Here is a 23751-nt window from a genome sequence, read left to right on the forward strand (position 1 = left end):
CAAACTTGGAATTATATGCACATTTTTTTGCTTATTTTGCAAAAACACAAAGGCACTTTAGTTTACACTTTGCACTATTGGGTATTAACTCACACTGTTGCCAGATGCAAATATGGAACATAGGAAGATTACACTCAGCATTAGGGAATTAACCCGCGATTCGCTGCTCAATCACTTACATTTAAAGCAGAGTATAATAACATAATGTATTTTACTGACAGTGTACAGGCCACAATGCATATAATGAACTCGTGATTTTATTGTCTTGATGTTCAAGATATATATATATTCTGGAATGAGTTTCACTCAATACTGAAAATAATATTGTGATGATCTGAGAATTGTATCATAGTGACAACAGGAATATGAATGTTTCTAGTCTGTCTTCCTGGTTCATTGAAGTAAGGCACACGTGATGAGTTTCAAATGGGGGCACTAGCACTTTAAATATTGCACTGTTTCAACTTACCACTGTCATATGATCAAGGCTCAAGCGAGCCGAAACGCATAATGGTGACTGGTGAGGAGCAATAAATTATCGTGTCCGTCTCTGGAGGCAATCCTGCAATGCACGGAAGACTGTGATATATATATATATATATATTCACTGAAAAAACCATAGGTTTCACACATGTTATAGTTAGCTGTACATTTCACTCGTAAAAAACCAATGAAATTCCCCCGTTATAGTTAGTGCAGGCAACTATAACTCACGCGACCGCAATCCTCTGCTGATGCTAATACTGTATTTAGACACTTATTTGCCCATGTCTTCTTCCATTAAATTTTAGCTATACATATATTACAAATATTTTTTTTTCATAAAGACACATATGTCATCAGCAGAAGATTGCGGTCGCGTGAGTTATAGTTGCCTGCACTAACTATAACGGGGGAATTTCATTGGTTTTTTACGAGTGAAATGTACAGCTAACTATAACATGTGTGAAACCTATGGTTTTTTCAGTGAATTTGCAAGGTTTTTTAAATGCTAATTCCTAACTATAACGTGTGTGAAACCTATGGTTTTTTCAGTGAATTTGTACGTTTTTTTAAATGCTAAGTTACTTTACGCCATTCGTGGCGTGCGCGCCCAGTTAACGCAGTTGGTTCCGTGCGCGCACAGTGAGCACGCGGTGCGCTTTGCGCACCGCGCGCCCACTTTACGCAGTTAGTGCCGTGCACGCACGGTGGTCACGCGGTGCGCGCAGCGCACCGCGTGCCCACGTTATGCGGGATGGGCCATGTACGCACGATGCGCTTTGCGCACCGTGCGCACATGGGGGACATATTATGCCCATCTTTGTGAAATGTATTCTTTGGTAATTTTAGAGCTGTTACATGCCATGCACAAATGGTGCACTTCGGGCACCATTTGCACACGGGGTAGGGAGAATGTGGATAATTATTTTATTTAAACATTTTTACCGTACACGTACGGTAAGCGTAATCGGCGATTTTCCGAAAAAAAAAAAAATTTTTTTTTGGGGCTTGGGGGTTGTTTGGGGACCCCTATATCAATGCTGGGTGGTTAGGATCTCAGGAAACTGCCTCTTTAGACATTCTTTGGCTTCTTTTTTGCTGCCCAACTCAGAGAGCGAGAGAGAAAATGGCGGACGCCGCTTCCTGGTTTCGACCGATTCGAATGTTTACTAAGATCTAAGAGCCAATCATAATCGCGCTCGCGCATGCCACCGTACGCGTACGGTAAGCTTACGGTAAGCGCACCGTAAGCGCACCGTAAGCTGTCACAGATATATATATTGATTTAAAGGCTATTTTCTCAGAATCTACTGAACAGATTTACACCAAACCTACAAAAGGCACTTCCTTGACCTGAGGACTACCTCTCTGCCAAATTTCAAGTAATTCTGTTCAGCCGTTCGGGCTGTAGCTGTGTCTAAAGGTCCTATGGAAAAATGCATGGGAAAAACGCGTTTTGGGACCCCCCTTTTATCTCAGCCCCCGCTTGACGAATCCCCCCGAGACTTTCAGGGTAGGAGCGGAGCGTAGCGCCCCACCTATTTTGAAAAATTCGCAAGGATTCCTCGACCGGCGCCAAAGTTATTCAAAATAGAATGTTGCGGATTTCCTATGGAAACGTGGTCCTAACTATAACTACCTACTGGCAACCGCCAGTAGGTAATATATATATATTTTTCTTTTAGTTAAATTGCAAAACATTGTTTTGATTGCACTACATTTCCCACAATGGCATACTACAGCTAGTTGGATGTATATATAGTGCCATAGAAGAAGGACTCACTAACCGTGACCAAGGCCGTTAGGCTGAAACGCGTTGGTTGAGCTGTGTAAACAATAAAGCACTGTTTGAAATTACCTCCTTCCCGAGTGCCGCATCTTTGGACAATTAATGTGGTTTTCCGTGGCCAGGATCCGGCCCGCTATGCTGAGCACCCGCTGATAGTGTGCCCCGGAATTTGGATCCCTTTGTTTTGGATATATATATATATATATATGCAAAAAAGGAGAGAACTCTGAGTAGTTCCCAAGTTTAGGTGGACGGCAGCTCGTGTACAGAGCACCCTCAACACCAGCGACACTCTTAATTTGCTCACCTCAATTGTCTGCTTTTCTATCAAAGTTTTTAAGCATAGCATTAGCACAATGCTATCCATGCTAAGATAGAAATGGACAAAGTCTTTTGCCATTTGTGCAGCAAAGTCTTTAAGCATAGGATTAGCACAGTGCTATCCACGCCAAGCTGTTAACTGTCAAAAGCCATTTATCACTCCAGGCACAGTATTATAGCTTTGGATTGGTAAAATACCATTCAAGCTAACCTGAAATGAATAAAAGTAACCCCTGACACGTGTTTCACTGTCATTATAGCTCTTCAGAGAGGTTTAGCTTTGTCTAGACACAAGGGAGCACCCAGTATAAGTCAAAACAATACCCTTGCAGGCATAGAGTGATGCATAAATTATGCAAAAAAGAAGAAGAGAACTCTGGGTAGTTCCCAAGTTTAGGTGGACGGCAGCTCGTGTACAGAGCACACTCAACACCAGCGACAGTCTTAATTTGCTCACCTCAAATGTCTGCTTTTCTATCAAAGTTTTTAAGCATAGGATTAGCACAATGCTATCCATGCCGAGATAGAAATGGACAAAGTCTTTTGCCATTTGTGCAGCAAAGTCTTTAAGCAAAGGATTAGCACAGTGCTATCCACGCCGAACTGTAAAATGTCAAAAGCCATTTACCACTCCAGGCACAGTATTATAGCTTTGGATTGGTAAAATACCATTCAAGCCAACCTGAAATGAATAAAAGCAACCCCAGACATGTGTTTCGCTGTCATTACAGCTCTTCAGAGAGATTTAGCTTTGTCCAGACACAAGGGAGCACCCAGTATAAGTCAAAACAATACCCTTGCAGGCATAGAGTGACGCATAAATTATGCAAAAAAGAAGGAGAGAACTCTGGGTAGTTCCCAAGTTTAGGTGGACGGCACCTGTGTACAGCGCACCCTCAACACCAGCGACACTCTAAATTTGCTCACCTCAAATGTCTTCTTTTCTATCAAAGTTTTTAAGCATAGGATTAGCACAATGCTATCCATGCTGAGATAGAAATGGACAAAGTCTTTTGCCATTTGTGCAGCAAAGTCTATAAGCATAGGATTAGCACAGTGCTATCCACGCCGAGCTGTAAAATGTCAAAAGCCATTTATCACTCCAGGCACAGTATTATAGCTTTGGATTGGTAAAATACCATTAAAGCCAACCTGAAATGAATAAAAGCAACCCCTGACACGTGTTTCGCTGTCATTACAGCTCTTCAGAGAGGTTTAGCTTTGTCCAGAAAAAAGGGAGCACCCAGTATACATCAAAACAATACCCTTGCAGGCATAGAGTGACGCATAAATTATGCAAAAAAGAAGGAGAGAACTCTGGGTAGTTCCCAAGTTTAGGTGGATGGCAGCTCATTTACAGAGCACCCTCAACACCAGCGACACTCTAAATTTGCTCACCACTGTCATATGATCAAGGCTCAAGCGAGCCGAAACGCATAATGGCGACTGGTGAGGAGCAATAAATTATTGTGTCCGTCTCTGGAGGCAATCCTGCAATGCACGGAAGAGTGTGATATATATATCAAGGTTCGAAACGCGTCATGCCGACCGTGTTAGCTGTGGCTGAATAAATCTTGAATGGCAACACGGACTCTGTGGTCTGCACTCTGGTTTATGGCAGTAGAAAATGACAGCTGCTTACGGAGACGAAGCGACATATATATATATATATATATATATATATATATATATATAAATTTTTTATTTTTAATGTCTGCAGTGGCTGCAGAGTTGGGTAACAAACTCAAATTTGTTTCGATTTCGTTTCCATGTACTTAGAGATTACTGTCCATATCACAATTACAATTTTACCCTGAGTCTCAGAAATGTAAAAATAGGTCGTGAGAGTGAACAACCTATAGTCAGAGATGACTGAAGGACGTTCCAAGGCTGGTGGCTGAGGCTGCGATGCTCTCCTTCACCTATCGGAGATGTTCTTTATTATTGAACACGAGTTCTTTCTTGTTAGACTTGACCAGAACTGTGGAATCAGAAAGGCGGTACTGATTTCGCTTTCTGCCGTCATCTTTGAGTAGATTTTTAAAGTCAAAATGTCCTCTTCCGTGTTAAACGTTTTTGATGTACAACATGGATCTATAACTGCCACACTATTGTTCAGTTGCTGCATGAGACCTCTGGCCAGCAGGTGTTTCAACTTAATACCGGAGAAAAAATATCCTAAGGACAAAAATATTGTGTCAAAAATATCAAAGAGAAAAGTATTGTGAAGGTAAGTTTATATAGGTAAGCAAAGTTTTACGGTATATAAATCCACATGTATGTATCTAAACTATATATATCTTCAAGGGACATAGGTGTGTAAGTAAGAATGGTAAATCTTTACTTACCTATTTGCACTTACCTTCTCGATATTGTCATCCTCGATACTTTTGACACAATATTTTTTCCACATGATATATTTTTTTCTCGATATACTGTCAGGGATCCTGCCAGCGTAATCCATAACCAAGGTGAAAGTTTTAAAAACACTGGACTTTACATCAAACTCCATGGAGGGCAGTCATCTATTAATTAGGTTGCCCTTCTGAGATCCAGTTGTGGATGAGACAAAATTAAAAACAGCTCGATGATGCCAAATCCACCAATTTCTTATTTTGCCATGTAGGCAGCAGCACTAACCTAGTCTTCTGCCCTTTCGAATTGTGGGCCCCTTTGACATGGTGTCAAAGTTACAGAATACGAGAGGAATATTCATTTTGTCCTCATTTCTTTCATTTGCTAAGCCAATCAAGCCCTCAGCCCTTAAGTTTGGAAAAAAGTGGACTTGCCTGACATCAGCAAATTGAATACCTGTCTCCTTGTTCACCCTTCTCCTTATGGCCATTTGTACCTCATTGCTAGCCATAGATCTAAGACTGACATAATAAAACCTTACAGCCACTTGAATCTCTTCACTGAAGCTCTCAACATTCCAATATACTAATAATGCTTATGTGTCCCAATTAAAGGCTTTTACACAATTGGAGAAACATGACTTTGACTGATAAAAAAGTCCTCTGCACTTTCATTCCCTGATCGCACTAGTAGACATCTCTGATGTGGTGCTAGTCTTCTCTCATTATAATATTTTCCTACTCCCTCCACAGTGATCTAAGATGTCAGATTCTGGTTTTAGAGCTTTGCATTAACTATGAATTAAATCAATTGGAAAGTGGCCTATCGACTAAAAGGCTAAAACAACTGATATTCTTGCTCCCCCATCAACAATAGATTACTACAGACTAGGCAATTGCAAAATAGGCTACTTTATCCTCACATGAAAATATCCTACCAAACTTCAATGACTGCAAAATCAAGGACACAATTATAAGACTAGACATCAGATACTTCATAGGCACTGCAGTGCTCCTCATTAATCTGTGAACTGTTTTTAAAATACTGTATTACATTTTCAAAATCTACAATTAGTTGGTCCCACAATAGCTAAACTCCACTGCTCTTCACTACAATCCAACAAGTAACTGCTCTTAGATCATACATTCCAGTTCATACATCAAATGAATCAATTTAGGCTATTTGGCAAAAACATGCATTGTGGAATATGTGTTAAGCTCTGAGAAGACAGAAGGGTATTCCTGACAACTCAGCAAACTTTGGCTACCTAAACAAAGTATTTAAAAAAACTCACCTTTAGGGAATCACTATCTACTAATTGTTTTGACCTAGTTCTCCTGTCCGTTTCCCCCTATAATCAACATGCTAATGGGAACAGGTCTTGTTGCAGTGTTTTTCTAGCATTCTGCAGATGTTCATAAATAATATGCATCCAAGATGCTTACACTATCATGAATGTTTATTCTGACAAATTTGGTAATCACAAAATAATACTGTATGCCTTCCAAAAAAGCCTGGTGAGCTATAGTAACAGTATGTCTGCACCTGTGTATGTATAAAAAATGTATCGGAGCCACTATGTACATGCACACACCTTAAAGTTGCGGCAGTTAGTAGAAAATGGGCATCCCTTGTCTTATACAATAAAACAAATTTGCAGTTATACAACATATACTTTCTTTTAACAATCACAGAAGTATGGTTTTTGCTCCTAAAACGTGTATTTGATTAAAAAAAAAATATTTATTGGCAATTTCTTCTACTGATTGTGCAGTAGAACACTGATCACCGGAGTGATGATACAGTATGAGAAAAATAAAAACAGGTCTGAACAAGTCTGTGCTTTGATGAAGAAAATTAACAAGATATTACCTTTGGTTCTCCCTCACGCTCTGGTTCATATTCTGGTTCATCTGGTAGCTCATCACTGCCTCTTCCTCTTCTGGCTCTTCTTTTGGTTCTTCTTCTGTCTCTTCTTCTGGCTGTCCTTTTTTTAGCTCTCTTTCTCTTGGCTCTTCTTCTGGGTCGACTTCTGGCTCTGCCTCATTTGGCACTCCTTCAATTGGATCTCTTTTTTCTGGCTCTTCTTCAGGATTGTCTTCTTCTTCTGACTCTCCTTCTTTTGACTCTCTTTCATCTGGCTCTCCTTTGGTCTCTTCTTCTGGATTGTCTTCTTTCTCTAGCTCTTCTTCTTCTGGCTCCCCTTTTTCTGGCTCTCTTACTTCTTGCTCTCCTTCTGACTCTCTTTCTTTTGGCTCTTCTTGTGGTTCATATTCTGGCTCTCTTTTTTCTGACTCTGCTTCTGTCTCTTCTTCTGGTTCTTCCTCTAACTCTTCTTCATCTGGCTCTCTTTCTTCTGAATATCCTTCTGACTCTGCTTCTGTCTCTTCTTCTGGCTCTTCCTCTGGCTGTTCTTCTTCTGGTTCTCTTTCTTCTGAATATCCTTCTGACTTGTCTTCTGGTTCTTCTCCTGGCTCTCTTTGTTCTTCTGACTCTACTTGTGGTTTGTTTTCTGGCTCTTTTTCTTCTAACTCTGCTTCTGTCTCTTCTTCTGGTTCTTCCTCTAGCTCTTCTTCTATTGGCTCTATTTCTTCTGAATATCCTTCTGACATTTCTTCTGGTTCTTCTCCTGCCTCACTTTCTACTGACTCTTCTTGTAGTTTGTCTTCTGACCCTCCTTCTTTTGGCCCTCTTTCCTCTGGCTCTTCTTCTGGTCCTTCTTCTGGCTCTACTTCTGGCTTTCTTACTTCTGGCTCTCCTTCTGGCTCGTCTTCAGACTCTCCTTCATTTGGCTCTCCTTCAACTGGCCCTCTTTCTTCTGGCTCTTCTTCAGGATATTCTTTTTCTTCTGACTCTTCTGGCTCTTTTTCTTCTGACTCTGCTTCTGTCTCTTCTTCTGGCTCTCCCTCTGTCTCTTCTTCTTCTGGCTCTCTTTCTTCTGAATAGTCTTCTGCCTTTTTTTCTGATTCTTCTCCTAGCTCTCTTTCTTCTGGTTCTTCTCCTAGCTCTCTTTCTTCTAGCTCTTCTTCTGGTTCTTCTCCTAGCTCTCTTTTTTCTGGTTCTTCTTCTGGATCTTCCCCTGGCTCTCTTCCTTCTGGTTCGTCTTCTGGCTCTCTTTCTTCTGACTCTGCTTCTGTCTCTTCTTCTGGTTGTTCCTCTAGCTCTTCTTCTTGTGGCTTTCTTTCTTCTGAATATCCTTCTGACACTTCTTCTGGCAGTTCTTCTGGTTCTTCTCCTGGGTCACTTTCTTCTGGCTCTTCTTGTAGTTTGTCTTCTGGCTCTCCTTCTTTTGGCCCTCTTTCCTCTGGCTCTTCTTGTGTCACTTCTTCTGGCTCTTCTGACTCTCTTTCTTTTGGCTCTTCTTGTGGTTCATATTCTGGCTCTCTTTTTTCTGACTCTGCTTCTGTCTCTTCTTCTGGTTCTTCCTCTAACTCTTCTTCATCTGGCTCTCTTTCTTCTGAATATCCTTCTGACTCTGCTTCTGTCTCTTCTTCTGGCTCTTCCTCTCGCTCTTCTTCTTCTGGCTCTCTTTCTTCTGAATATCCTTCTGACCTGTCTTCCGGTTCTTCTCCTGGCTCTCTTTGTTCTGGCTCTTCTTGTGGATCATCGTCTGACTCTCTTTCTTCTGACTCTGCTTCTGTCTCTTCTTCTGGTTCTTCCTTTAGCTCTCTTTCTGGCTCTCTTTCTTCTGAATATCCTTCTGACACTTCTTCTGGCTCTTCTTCTGGTTCTTCTCCTGGCTCACTTTCTTCTGGCTCTTCTTGTGGTTCATCTCCTGACTCTCCCTTTGGCACTCTTTCCTCTGGCTCGTCTTCTGTCACTTCTTCTGGTCCTTCTCCTGACTCTTCTTCTGGCTTTCTTACTTCTGGTGCTCCTTCTGGCTCTTCTTCTGACTCTGCTTCATTTGGCTGTCCCTCTACTGGCCCTCTTTCTTCTGGCTCATCTTCAGGATCTTCTTTTTCTTCTGGCTCTCTTTCTTCTGGCTCTCTTTCTTCTGGCTCTGCTTCTGTCTCTTCTTCTGGTTCTTCCTCTAGCTCTTCTTCATCTGACTCTCTTTCTTCTGAATATCCTTCTGACTCTGCTTCTGTCTCTTCTTCTGGTTCTTCCTCTAACTCTTTTTCATCTGGTTCTCTTTCTTCTGAATATCCTTCTGACTCTGCTTCTGTCTCTTCTTCTTCTTCTGGCTCTCTTTCTTCTGAATATCTTTCTGACTCTGATTCTGTCTCTTCTTCTGGTTCGTCTTCTAGCTCTTCTTCTTCTGGCTCTCTTTCTTCTGAATATCCTTCTGACTTGTCTTCCGGTTCTTCTCCTGGCTCTCTTTCTTCTGGCTCTTCTTGTGGTTCGTCTTCTGACTCTCTTTCTTCTGACTCTGCTTCTGTCTCTTCTTCTGGTTCTTCCTCTAACTCTTCTTCATCTGGCTCTCTTTCTTCTGAATATCCTTCTGACTCTGCTTCTGTCTCTTCTTCTGGCTCTTCCTCTCGCTCTTCTTCTTCTGGCTCTCTTTCTTCTGAATATCCTTCTGACTTGTCTTCCGGTTTTTCTCCTGGCTCTCTTTGTTCTGGCTCTTCTTGTGGTTCATCTTCTGACTCTCTTTCTTCTGACTCTGCTTCTGTCTCTTCTTCTGGTTCTTCCTTTAGCTCTCTTTCTGGCTCTCTTTCTTCTGAATATCCTTCTGACACTTCTTCTGGCTCTTCTTCTGGTTCTTCTCCTGGCTCACTTTCTTCTGGCTCTTCTTGTGGTTCATCTCCTGACTCTCCCTTTGGCACTCTTTCCTCTGGCTCGTCTTCTGTCACTTCTTCTGGTCCTTCTCCTGACTCTTCTTCTGGCTTTCTTACTTCTGGTTCTCCTTCTGGCTCTTCTTCTGACTCTGCTTCATTTGGCTCTCCCTCTACTGGCCCTCTTTCTTCTGGCTCATCTTCAGGATCTTCTTTTTCTTCTGGCTCTCTTTCTTCTGGCTCTGCTTCTGTCTCTTCTTCTGGTTCTTCCTCTAGCTCTTCTTCATCTGACTCTTTTTCTTCTGAATATCCTTCTGACTCTGCTTCTGTCTCTTCTTCTGGTTCTTCCTCTAACTCTTTTTCATCTGGTTCTCTTTCTTCTGAATATCCTTCTGACTCTGCTTCTGTCTCTTCTTCTTCTTCTGGCTCTCTTTCTTCTGAATATCTTTCTGACTCTGATTCTGTCTCTTCTTCTGGTTCGTCTTCTAGCTCTTCTTCTTCTGGCTCTCTTTCTTCTGAATATCCTTCTGACTTGTCTTCCGGTTCTTCTCCTGGCTCTCTTTCTTCTGGCTCTTCTTGTGGTTCGTCTTCTGACTCTCTTTCTTCTGACTCTGCTTCTGTCTCTTCTTCTGGTTCTTTCTCTAGCTCTTTTTCTGGCTCTCTTTCTTCTGAATATCCTTCTGGCACTTCTTCTGGCTCTTCTTCTGGTTCTTCTCCTGGCTCACTTTCTTCTGGCTCCTCTTGTGGTTCATCTTCTGACTCTCCCTTTGGCACTCTTTCCTCTGGCTCTTCTTCTGTCACTTCTTCTGGTCCTTCTCCTGGCTCTTCTTCTGGCTCTCTTTCTTCTGACTCTGCTTCTGTCTCTTCTTCCGGTTCTTCCTCTAGCTCTTCTTCATCTGATTCTCTTTCTTCTGAATATCCTTCTGACTCTGCTTCTGTCTCTTCTTCTGGTTCTTCCTCTATCTCTTCTTCTTCTGGCTCTCTTTCTTCTGTATATCCTTCTGACTTTTCTTCTGGTTCTTCTCCTGGATCTCTTTCTTCTGGCTCTTCTTCTGGTTCTTTTCCTGGCTCTCTTTCTTGTAGCTCTTCTTGTGGTCCATCTTCTGGCTCTCCTTCTTTTGGCCCTCTTTCAGCTGGCTCTTCTTCTGTCTCTTCTTCTGGTTCTTCTTCTAGCTCTTCTTCTTCTGGCTCATCTTCTGGCTTCCTTAGTTCTGGCTCTCCTTCTGGCACTTCTTCTGGCTCTTCTTCTGACTCTGCTTCATTTGGCTTTCCATCTACTGGCTCTCTTAATTCCATATCTTCTTCAGGATCTTCTTTTTTTTCTGGCTCCCCTTCATCTAGCTCTCTTTCTGCTGACTCTGCTTCTGTCTCTTCTTCCGGTTCTTCCTCTAGCTCCTCTTCTTCTGGCTCTCTCTCTTCTGATTCTTCCTGTAGCTCTTCTTCTTCCTGCTCAAGTTCTTCTGAATATCCTTCTGACTCTTCTTCTGGCTCTTTTTCTGGTTCTTCCTCTAGCTCTTCTTCTTCTAGCTCTCTTTCTTCTGAATAGTCTTCTGACTTTTCTTCTGGCTCTTCTTCTGTTTCTTCTTCTGGCTCTCCTTCTGGCTCTTCTTCTGACTCTGCTTCATTTGGCTCTCCTTCTATCGGCCCTCTTTCTTCTGGCTCTTCTTCAGGATCTTCTTTTTCTTCTGGCTCTCTTTCTTCTGGCACTTTTTCTGTTTCTTCTTCTGCCTCTCTTCCTTCGGGCTCTCCTTCTGACTCTACCTTAGAATCTGTCTGTTGTGCTTCAGACTCTCGCTCATGTTCCTCAGCCTCTGACTTTGACTCTGTGTTTCTAGTTTGTAAATCTGATGCATATTGCTGTACCACTTGTGAATCCTGAAACATAAATCAAATTATCTCAGGATTAAACAAGAAAAATATATTTTTTATATGCATGTGACACATGGTAACCATTTGACATTTTATATCATGCTCCTTATTACACAATAGATTAACTTTCAGCACCATTTTCTGTGTAAAGAATGAATACAATATGTTTTCTTCTAAACTGACAGGCCACATTACATAAAGATTTTCAACTGGGCTAAAACCGGGAAAACTAATTTAACACCATGATTGCCAGTGACTGTGATAACTCCAGTTAATGTGGCTCTAATTTTGAAATGTAAGTAAAAGTCTGGTCTAAAACCAGTTAACTTTGTTCTCTATAGAATATGCAAGAAACATAGCATGAATAATGTTGCTGTAAATTAAGTGCAACATTATTGGTCATCAAAACATGTTTGGGTCGCTACCACAAATGGTGCAAAGTAATTTGGTCAATCTTTGCCCACACTCCCATTCTCGCTGTCACAAATATTGATTTTGTGACTTTACCAAATATATATGTTTAGCTTGACAATACTTGAAAATGATATGCTATGCAGCCATCCAGGGGCAGCTCCTACTTAGTAGCGGAGGAGTGTCGCCCCACTTAAATTCCCCCTCAAAGCCCCCGAATTGAAAATAAAATGGTAATTTATTATCATTTTATATTTCACCCCCCCATCCCAAACAGAGCTTCAAGACAGTGGCGGGGCTGCTGCTGAGTGACAGCAGCAGGAAGGAGGGTGGGCTGGCCATGCACTTTTTAAAGTGTGCATGTCCCTCTTGCCACAGCCAGCCAGACATGCACAATTTGAAACCTCTAACCCAGCTGTCTTGAGATAGCTGGGTTGGAGCAAGTGCAGGCCTTCAGGGCGATGTGGAGCGCCGAGCAAGACCGCTCCCAATAATCCTGGCACTGCTTTCACACCATGAGAGCATCCAGCATCCAGTTCCGGAAGGCATCGTAAAAAGAAGAGCTCCTGAGCCGAGGTAGGTGTAAGGTAAGTCTTTTTAATTTCATTTTGCAAGGGCATTCACCCCCCCACCAGCAGATGCTAGCCGCCACTACACCCATCCCTCATTTACTTCACAAAATTATGGAGGCTGCTTGTGGTATCATTAGCAGGATCATTTACACCCTACACCCAGGTCAACAGAGGCTCATCCCTCCGCTCCCCTGGTAGCAGATCATTTACCATAGAGAGTCCAATGAGCAGGCGAGGGTCTCTGTGCCTTCAGTGGTGCTGTTGGTGCAGTGGCTCAACTGAAGGCACTGAACTTTGCTGAGCAAGTGTTATGTTTGTTGTGCCTGTTTAGCAAACTCTTTTTGTCTTCAAGAAACAAACTCCCAACTTGCAAATTTTTATTTTTAAGACAAAAAACAGGTATTTTTGTGTCTGTGCGTGGGGGTCACTATGTGTGTTCCCTATGCGGGACCACTATGTATGGCCTAAAAGAGCTCGAACGTGGGAAAAAACCCAACTCCCCTAAAACAAACTTTAAAATACCTCAAGAAAACTAGTCGTCCTCCACCCCTAAGTTTGCAAAAAATAACGAGACGACATCAAGGCTAAAAATAGCAGCACAGGTCCAATATGACCTTGAAGGTCTGATTGACCCATGGCTGAATGCTCCTAGGTCTGTGTCAACCAAAGACTCTATACAAATGTCCGTCATCGAACCAAGCGCCCCGACGGGGGAAATGCACAATGATAATTTAAAAGATAATACAGACCTACAAGGCTTAAAAACCACTCAAACAAATAACAACAATAACTCCTTTAGGCTAACTCATGATACTAGTTATTCATTTAATCAAAATCAAATGTTCAATCGAGAAACAAAAACACAGCTTCTACAAGGAGAGATACTGAATGATCAAAGTAGCCTTTTAGAGCTTTTCAAACCTTTAATACAAACGTTACAGACAACAACAAATGCATTCAATATGCAAACAGATAAAATGGACATTCAAAATGACTTAATGAATATCATAGTACTACAAATTGCAGGAATTAACACAAAACTGGGCAACATGAATAACTTTATTTCATGAGTTCAATCCAAATACTCGGTCCAGTGTGCTTGCAGCCCCATTATTGACAAATTGAGTCTTTTAAAAAAACTATTAGAACAGATAATATCATTCAATAAATCAAATATGGAAGCGAGAGACATTAAAGTTGAAGTTCAAAAAAAGTATATAGTTAATACCTTGCAACTCTGTAAGCCTCCAACAAAAGAGGAGCTCAAACAATCCAAAACTGAACTTAAATCAGAAGATATGCAAGTTCAACCTAGTCCGGCTCATCGAAAAGCCGAAATTCAAGACCAGACATCGGAAAGCGATGAAGTATCAAACCTGGATAAAAACGTGTAGTAATTCACTCAGGAGCAGGTTGAAGTAAAGTGAAATTTATTGAAGTAGACAACTACACAGCTCTTGAACTGTCAACCACATTCACCATCAGTCAGTCTCCTCCAGTTGAATTATAACATTCCAACTGTGACATCAGGAGCTGACATCACACACACACCCACTCAGCTGGGAGCAGGTGATGCCTCAGGCTTAACATTTATTATAGCATATAACATACCTCCTTTTCTCCTGGATAACTAAAACTAACATAAAACAAAATCATATTATACAATAAATAAAACCTAAAAAAAAAACTCTTAATCACGAAACCTATGAGGAACCACCCGGACTCTAGAACTCTTTCTACGTTGTCCAGCAGAAGGCTTGAAAGTGGTGTGTACTTTACTCGTCAAACTTGAATCTTTAGAAATAGAACATGATCTTGTTTTAATTAGTCTAGACAAATTCCACCAACAACCCCCTTCAACCTGGGCAGCATTATTGTAAATACGAATGACCTTGACAGGATCTCCAAACTTACAATACCCTTTCTTGGTGTGCACAGGACTCTTAATACGTACAAAATCACCCACTGAAAGAGCAACAAATTTTACACTTTTCTTGTTGTCAAACCATGTTTTCTCTTTTCCCTGTGCAATATCAGAATTGACCTTGACTTTTTCCATAAGAGCATCAACATCACACAACGATTTCACCCATTTACCCATCCATCCTGGGCGGAAACTTGTATTAGCTTTTCTACCTCTTAGTATCTCAAAAGGAGAGACCTTTGTAGATGAATGTGGTGTGGTCCTATAGAACCACAACATACTCTCGAGAGCCTTGTATACATCATGTCTCCCATTAACTGCCCACTTGACACACTCACCTACAACCCTATTCATTCTCTCAACGAGGCCATTGGTTTGTGGATGATAAAGTGAGCTTTTGAGATGTTTAATGCCACTTAGCGTTAAAAAGGATTCAAACTCTTCACTCAGAAATTGGGTCCCATTATCAGAAACTAGGAATTGTGGAAACCCTTCCCTCAAAAATATGTCCTTGAGAAACTTGACAAGGCATGAAGAACTAGCCTCCCTGACTACTTTGATTTCCGGCTACTTTGATGCATAGTCCATCACTACTAAAATGTATTTCATTCCCAGAGGAAGTATCTCATAAGGTCCCATGATGTCAATACCTATTTTAACCCATGGCCCTGAAGGACATTCAATAGGGTGTAAAGGTGGCGTGGTCACTTTCAAGGTTTTTTCTGATGTCTGACACACCGGACAGTTTTCAACCATTGTAGAGATCTCAACATCCATGCTAGGCCACCAAAAGTCTTGTCGGACTCGTCGTTTAGTGAGAGTGATCCCCAGGTGTCCCTCGTGAGCCTCTTTAATTGTTGACCCTCAAAGAGTGAGGTGGTATAAGCTTATCACATCTCATCAATAAACCGTCTTCTACTGAAATCTCTGACTCCACCTTCCAATAAGGTTGTAATGATGTAGACAAAGATTTTTCTTTTGGCCACCCATTCCTAACAAACTGGCATACTTCTTGAAGGAGACAATCACCCAACAATGCTGCCCTCCAATCAGATTCAGAACCGACTGCAAGAATGGGAATATCTATTGAAGCCACTAAACAATCTTCATTATCTTCATCATTTAAGTCTTGAAAACTGGTCCCTTCACAATGTCCACTGCTCTGACGAAAACGAGATAAAAAATCAGCTCTAGTATTCTTAGCCCCAGAAATATGAAAAACCTCAAATTGATATTGAAGAAGTTTGCTAACCATCCTCGTAATTCTTGGAGTGCAACACTTACTGGGGCCAGCGGACAATATAGCAACTAAAGGCTTGTGATCAGTTAGCAAATCGAAACGTCTTCCCCATACATAAGGTCGATATTTGTCTATAGCCCACAAACAAGCAAGAAGTTCCCTCTCAATCACAGAATACTGTGTTTCAGCACTCCTGAGCACCCTTGAAGCAAATGCAACAGTATTCTCCACCTTGCCATTCTTTTGTGTAAGCATGGCACCCAAACCTCTCTGACTAGCATCGACAGTTATACAGCATGGTAGGTCAGGATCAAATGGAGTAAGAGCATCACTTTTTTTTAACACATCTTTACCTTCCTTAAATGCCTGATCACATTCCGCACACCACAAAAACTTTCTCGAAAACTTGAGTAAATTGCTAATGGGTCTGACTATCGATGCATAATTTGGAATAAATCTAGAGTAGTTTTGCTAGAAGACCTAATAAAGATTTAACTCCTTTCTTATCTTTCGGTACTGGGGCCTCCAAAAAAGCATCAACCAGACCCTGCCTAGGCTTGATACCCTCGTGAGTCAACAAATGTCCAAGATATTCAACCTCGCTACAGGAAAACTTACACTTCTCAGTTTTAAGTACAACTCCACTTTTCTTGAAAATTTCAAGAACCTGTCTGATGATAGCATCATGTGAGTCGTTATCCTTAGCATAAATAAGGACATCATCTTGAAAGACAATCACTCCTTCAACACCTCTTAACATGTTTTGCATAACCCTCTGGAATACTGACGCCACGGAGGCTAACCCAAACGGCATTCTCCGATACCGAAACGTACCAAGAGGGGATACAAAAGCAGTTAGAGAACAAGAATCAGGATGCAATTCTATCTGATGATAGACACTAGCCAAGTCTAATTTTGAAAACACACAAGCACCTTTGATACTAGTGAACAGGTCAGATATTCTGGGCAAAGGGTGGGAATCAACCCAGATCTCTTTGTTGAGTGACCTGAGGTCCACACACACACACGCAGCTGCCCATCCCTTTTTCAAGCAACAACAAGGGGAGACAACCAGAGAGAGGACTCTGTGGGCTCATTAATTCCTTTATCGCAAAGTGAACGAAGTTCTTTGTCGAGATCTTCTCGAACACTAAAAGGAACCCCTCTAAGCTTATGCTTGACAGGGATAGCTCCATCTTTAACAATAATTTTATGTTTGAATCCTGTGATCTTACCCAGTTTGTTACTAAAGACAGAAGGAAATTCATTTTTCCACTTAGTACACACTCCTTCACAGGTGACTAACATGACTTGCTCTTTAGTTCCTGGTTTTAAAATCATGCCAAAAAGGCCCTGGTGAAACCACCCTAGAATGTTCAAACCCTTGACTGCTACATATATTTTCCCCTTGATTTTCCTTCCCTTGAAAATTAAAAAATCTTCAATGAAACCCAAGAGATCAATTTTCCGTCCTTCATAAGAAACCGGTGATCTATCAGGAGGGAATAATTCTCTATTTCCCCAGGTTTCATAAAATAGCTTCTGGGTTATCATTGTGATTCTAGCCCCAGAATACACAAGAAGATTAAGTTTCTTATCACCCACTACTATTTCAACAACCGGATCAACACAGCATGAAGGGTCACCAGTGAGAGGTATGGATGTTTCATGAACAGAACCTTCATCATGAACGACAGAAACAATTTCTTCATCTGACTCATCAGCAGATTCTACAACACAAGCTATCAACTTTTTTTGAAATTTCTTTTTGAGGCAGACAGTTTTAAAATGTCCCATTTTCTTACAGTAATTACAAATTGAATTTAAAGCAGGACATTTCCCTCCCTTGACATGTGATGCATTACCACAACGCAGACATACATTGTTAGGTATAGCTATATCTGATTTGATATTTGAAAAATTCTTAGTGGTGTTTCTACCTACTTTGCCCTTATCTTTCTTTGCACCCCCAACAAAATTAACTTTATCGACTGGTTTATCTTCAAGTTCCTTTAGTGAAACTTGGGAGGTCTCAATACTTTTAGCAACCTTAATAGTTTTGTCAAGCGTGGGATTGTCCATGGAGAGTCGTCGCCAAATTTCTGTAGTAATTCACTCAGGAGCAGGTTGAAGTAAAGTGAAATTTATCGAAGTAGACAATTACACAGCTCTTGAACTGCCAACCACCTTCACCATCAGTCAGTCTCCTCCAGTTGAATTATAACATTCCAACTGTGACATCAGGAGCTGACATCACACACACACCCACTCAGCTGGGAGCAGGTGATGCCTCAGGCTTAACATTTATTATAGCATATAACAAAACGGAAACAAAAAAAACGTGACAGGAAAGCACGAAACAAAATAGCTTCATTAACGAAACAGCAGACCACCAAGGTATATCAAATTTTCTGCTTGGTCAGGATAAATAAGGCAGCAACAGGCCAGGCTAGTCTCACAATAAGAACAGATGAAGACTCAAGTAGCATTAAAAGGTTTGAAAAGGCAGACAAGGACAAAACAGCAGAAGCTAAACAGACACAAGGAAGAGGAGCAGACACATACCCGGTATCAGGTATAGACCGTGGGGGAACTCAGAAAAGGAGACAAAACATATGGACACAAGAAAAAACACATAGCAGCCAGGAACAAAATAGGAAACAAGCAACTGACTCAGATAAAGGAAATTAGCAGGGCACAGCCACAGAATAAAAGTAGGCGAGGCATTGACCCTAATGATGAAGAACGGAAGATCCACGAACAGTTAGAAAACACAGAGAGGAAACCACCGGATTACAATGCCCTCGCTCGAAAAAGCGCTGACAATAACGTCGCAAACAGACAAAGAGGCCCGAAAAACGGACACGGATGCACAGAAACTCTTGAGGCTGGATGGCGAGAGCCTAAAATGGAATATGGAAAAATAGAGAACTTAAACCCAGAGGCTCTCAATTATAGAAACAGCACCTCGGTAGGACCGATAACGGAAAATCATATGGCCCATGATCTCGGAGATGGAGAAGTTAGCCCAACGGAGAAAACGCAACCAAAACCTCAATTGGTACATAGACGTGAGATCGACCAAGGAAACTCAAGGTAGGAATTAGCTATTAACCACAACAAAGAGATCAATCAGGAGAACATGGCACCGCTGGAAACCCCAGCTCAAAACACCAAAATGGGAAATATGACCCAATACGTAAAACTAAGAGTCCAAATAAAAGATGAAAAGAAACAAATTACAGCCGACAACAAGAATGAGGATCCAATGTTACAAATAGAGCAATGGCATCAACTTCCGAAACAGCAAATATTTTTAATTCCGGAATATGACTCAAAAGGGCCACAAGACACGCTGAACAGAGGGAACATATTGAAATTAACAACTAACATTCCAGCCTTAAAATATTTGAACTCGTCGAACTTATTGGCAGTAGAATTTACAGCAAAAGGAAATCAAAAAAAATATAGAACAAACGCTGACTACATGGCAGTCAGAAGAAGACGCCCAGCACTTTATGAATTCCAATCTGCAATTCGAAGCTTGGGGAATTAAACTGGCAAGGCCAACTATACAACGCTATCCTGGCCCTTTGACTGTAAACTCTAGCCACAACAAGATTTATGGACAAAGTCAAAGAGAAAACAACCAGCACAAATATACAGTCCTTAAAGGAGCTAAAGGCAGCAACCTTCCAACCTCGCTGAGGAGAGAACTGCAGAACGATCAGACTATCGAAAATGATCCAGTCCAGGACAGATGGAGTTGGCTGCCAGGAGCATTAAGCTCACATAAGGACCACTGACCATTGGGAGACACATCAGTCAAGCAAGACTTGGGAAATATACAGCTGCTCTCATGGAACATTGCAGGGGCAAAAAAATGACTAGAAAACGTCTGTCAACCTAATAACTGGGAAAAATGTGATATAATAGCGCTTCAGGAGACATGGGCACTGGAAGATTTTCCCCTGGCAAATTACATACACTACACAGTCCCTGCAACAAAAACCAAAAGTTATGGATGGCCAAAAGGGGGACTGGCAGTATATATATCCACAGCACTAAATATTGAAACGGAACAGATTATCTCTTCAGGTCCAAATATCCAATTGATAAAGCTTACCTGTGGGACCGTAGGTAGAACAAAAACTGTCATGTTGATCAATAAATATGCACATCCGCTAGCAAGGAAATAAAACAGCCCACAATGCCCAGTTGATCACCATAATTACAGATATAAGGAGTACATACCCCTCATGGGACATGATACTGACAGGGGATTTTAATTCTAACTTAATATATACCCCGGATGAAGATGAGAAGTTAGTAGCTGACAATATATACTGGAATGTTCCACAGCAATATCAGCTAAAGAGATCTACACCGGACCCCGAAGGCCAACGACTGGTAAATGCCCTAGAGTTTCTTGGTCTGAGAGTAATAAACGGTAGAACAACAGATGATTTCCCACCAAAACACACATTCCACGGAGGAAAGACACGATCAAGAATGGATTATACAGCCATCTCAGTAGCACTGATGCCATTTCTCTCTCACTTTTCCATAGAGTATACAACCAGGAGCGACCATTCCTACCAGCACATACATTTCAGGCTAAAAATCGCCAAACATCAAGCAAACATGATAATAGAAGGAAGCATCCATACAATTGACCTAAAACGCCTAAAATGGTCAAATGAAACGATAGATACACTCCAGACTAAATTAAAGATGATGATAACGGCTAGCGAACTTGAGGCCCGAACAAAATCCAAGCCTGGGTAAAATTCACCTCGGATCTCACAACATTAATGCTGAGCAGACAACATCAGACTAAAAATCAAAAAAACAAAAATGAAAATAATCAAAAATCAACGGTTGGGCTGAGAGCCATGAAATGCGAACTCAAAAAAGCTATTAGGAGGCTAAAAACAACTTTCCACGACCCAGTAGCCTGGGACAATGCACGTCAGCTGAGGAAAACGTATAAAAAAATGCTATGGCAAGAAAAAAGAACTGGCAACGACAAATTTTGGGCTGAATTGCTCTGCAGTGCTAAGAAAACCAACTCGAAAACATTTTGGGAAATCATAAATAAATTATATAGGCCGGTGAACATGTTATCATCAAATATTCAAGAACATGAGTGGGCAAAATTTCTAACCACAAAGTTTACAGAAATCGTAACTCATGACATGCTAGAAGTGAACAACCTGGGACAGCCTGAGGAAGCAAATACATCTGAAATTATCATACAATGGGTCAGTGACACAAACAACTCAGGAGAGGTCAGCACGCGTCATATACAAGAAAAAAAGGTCTTCGGAGCTAAGCCAGCGGAGGCAAAAACCAAAACGCAGGGGAAAAATGGTACCAGTTCCCCAAATGTAAAGGCAAGCCAGTCCTCCATGCTAGCTGACTGAGTAATACGCATAATTAAGAAAGGTAGAGGAGATGGTGCTCCAGGACCTAATGGAATTCCACAAGCCATTTTCAAGCATGATCCATCTTTCTGGAGCAAGCATTTATTCAAGTTATACAAAGAAATAGAGCTCCTAAACTGTATTCCACCGAATTGGCAAGGCTCGATACTGACACCCATTTTTAAAGGAGGAAATAGAATGAATCCATCGAACTACAGGCTAATCACCCTCCTGGATGTTGAAGCCAAATACCACGCCACACTTATTTTGGAAGACCTGAAGGAATGGCCAGATAAACTCAATCTTATTCCAGGTAATCAGACAGGGTTCAGGCAAGGAATAGGGACGATATTGAACATCTTAGCTCTATCTCTAATAGCAAACAAATGCAAGCAGAGGAAACAACAACTTTACCTCTGCTAAAGGCAGCATTCGACAGTGTAGACCGTCACCTCCTCTGGAAAAAACTGCGAGCCTGGAACATACCCGAAAGGTTACTACAAGGAATACTGCAATTCTACTCCAATACATGGATAAGAATTAAGATAGGACACGGCACCAGATTATCAAGTAAGCTGATTACGACTAAAGGCCTCAAACAAGGTTGCGTATTGGCCCCACATCTTTTTAATTTGTTCATGTCTGATCTTGCGCAGAGGCTAGACTGCACTAATTCTCATTCGCCGAAACTTGGTAAGCTAGCACTCACACACCTCTCGTACGCTGACGATGTGGTGCTAATGAGTCTAACAAAGATCGGTCTTCAAAGAGTTTTAAATGAAATGTCAGATTACATCTCAAGGAACAATCAAGAAATAAATACATCAAAAACCGAAACAATGGTGATTGGCAGTCACTGGAGAAGCAAGCATAACATCTGGCTCAATGGAAACCAATTAGAGGATGTAAAAAACTATAAATACTTGGGATTTTATATAGACAATTTGCGAAATCACATAGAGCAAAAAAGTACATGACTCAGAGAACCAGCGCTCTCACATTCGCCTTCAGTCAACTGGCAAAAAAGTTGAGTGGTCCATCATATAAACCACTGCTAATGGTGATGGCGGCAAAAATCCTTCGTACGATAACATATGCCAGTGCCACTTTTCATGGCAAAGACTCAGAGCTTTTAAACCAACTAATAGTTTCTACCTATAAAAACGTTTTTCAGCTACAACGGTCAGCTTCTCCGGCACAGGTTCGTCTTGAATTCGGCCTAACAAATGAAACTATAGGGAGAATGCATACCAGAGTAAAGCTTTGGTATCGGTTAAAACAGAATGCAGCCACATCACCAATTAATAAAGCCCCTTGGACCGAAGTAGATGACGACAGAAAATCACCTTATAATCAACACCTATACAAATCTTTGTCAATAACCTGCACAAATGACTTATGGAACAAAAACCTGGCATATCAGTCCTTCAAACAAGCAATAAATAAAGCAAAAATTCATTCATTACAAATCGATAAAAATATCTTCAGGTTAAGGTTGCACGCTTGGACGGTGATTAATAATTACAAGTCACTTGCACCAGCCCCTTACTTGAACATGACATTCTCAATTTATTTGAAAAAACAATTAATGACAATACGCTTTGGAAATTACCATCAACAGCGGATCAGCCTACCTGGGTGCACATAGGCCCAAAATCATGTTGACTCTGTGGCTATCACAAAGAAGACTTTATTCATGTAATCTGCATATGCAACAATCTCTACAATGCACAGACAAATTTTTTACGTTAGAGCCATCAGGACCTGTAGAGCTGCAATAATCGCGTGTCTAAATCCATCGGACCCACAACTGAACTGTAAATTGATCAAATTCCCTAAAGTTTTTGACCAGGCCCATAAAATTGACCATAAAAAAAGCGACATCGACTGAAAAAATAAAAAATGTTTGTTAACAGGGTGGGACTCTGGAAGTGAAAAAATTGACAATAATTGGGCAAATAATTTTTAACAATGATGTTTTATGAGTTTCTTATTGATGTAAAGTTGACTTATTGTTTTTCCTCTTTTAATGTTTTTTGTTTTTTATTTTTATATGTCCATTATATTGTTAAGGTTTTAATTGACCAGTCAATAAAAACGTACTTACTTACTTACACTATGTCATGCATAGCTGGGGCGGTCGACTTCAAATCTGGGGGCCTGGGTTCGAGTCTCAGCAAGGACATGCAACATCCTGTGATTCTGGGCAAATCACTTAATCTCCCCGTGCCTAACAAAAAAATGAATGTGTCCTCATGTAACACAACTGGTGCTCGTGTAAAGCGATCTGATACCCGATAACTGCGGGTCAAGTTCGCGCTATATAAAACTCTGTTAAAAATACATAAATAAATAATAAAACAAAAAAGATAGAAATAGCGGTCCCAGGTATAAAAATGGTTTGACAGTTGCCCTGGGGCTGGTGGACAGTTACTGTGACCTGACAGCTCTGTTGCAGATCAGCTCTGTCTGGTCAAAGGTTTATGATGGCAAAGCCAGCTATGGCCCTCCTGGTGTAAACCCATTGCTTCCACAACTCTAACAGAGCAGGACAACCACAGGTTTAGAAGAACAGAAACACCACTGATTCACAGTGGTACTCCTACTCCACCAAACTCCAACTGATACTCCTAATAGCTCTTTAGG

General features: G+C 41.1%; 1 protein-coding gene across 1 annotated transcript in view; it reads right to left on the reverse strand.

Annotated features, from left to right (window-relative positions):
- LOC146809047 (uncharacterized) overlaps nucleotides 1–23751 on the reverse strand; it is a 523889-nt gene that overhangs the window by 110120 nt on the left and 390018 nt on the right. Inside the window, exon 18 of the mRNA XM_085615855.1 lies at nucleotides 6821–11538. Coding sequence (XP_085471981.1) covers nucleotides 6821–11538 — 4718 coding nt within the window. The remainder of the gene's footprint in view (nucleotides 1–6820; nucleotides 11539–23751) is intronic.

The sequence above is a fragment of the Triturus cristatus genome, chromosome 7, assembly GCF_964204655.1.
Source record: "Triturus cristatus chromosome 7, aTriCri1.1, whole genome shotgun sequence".
Classification (NCBI taxonomy): domain Eukaryota; kingdom Metazoa; phylum Chordata; class Amphibia; order Caudata; family Salamandridae; genus Triturus; species Triturus cristatus.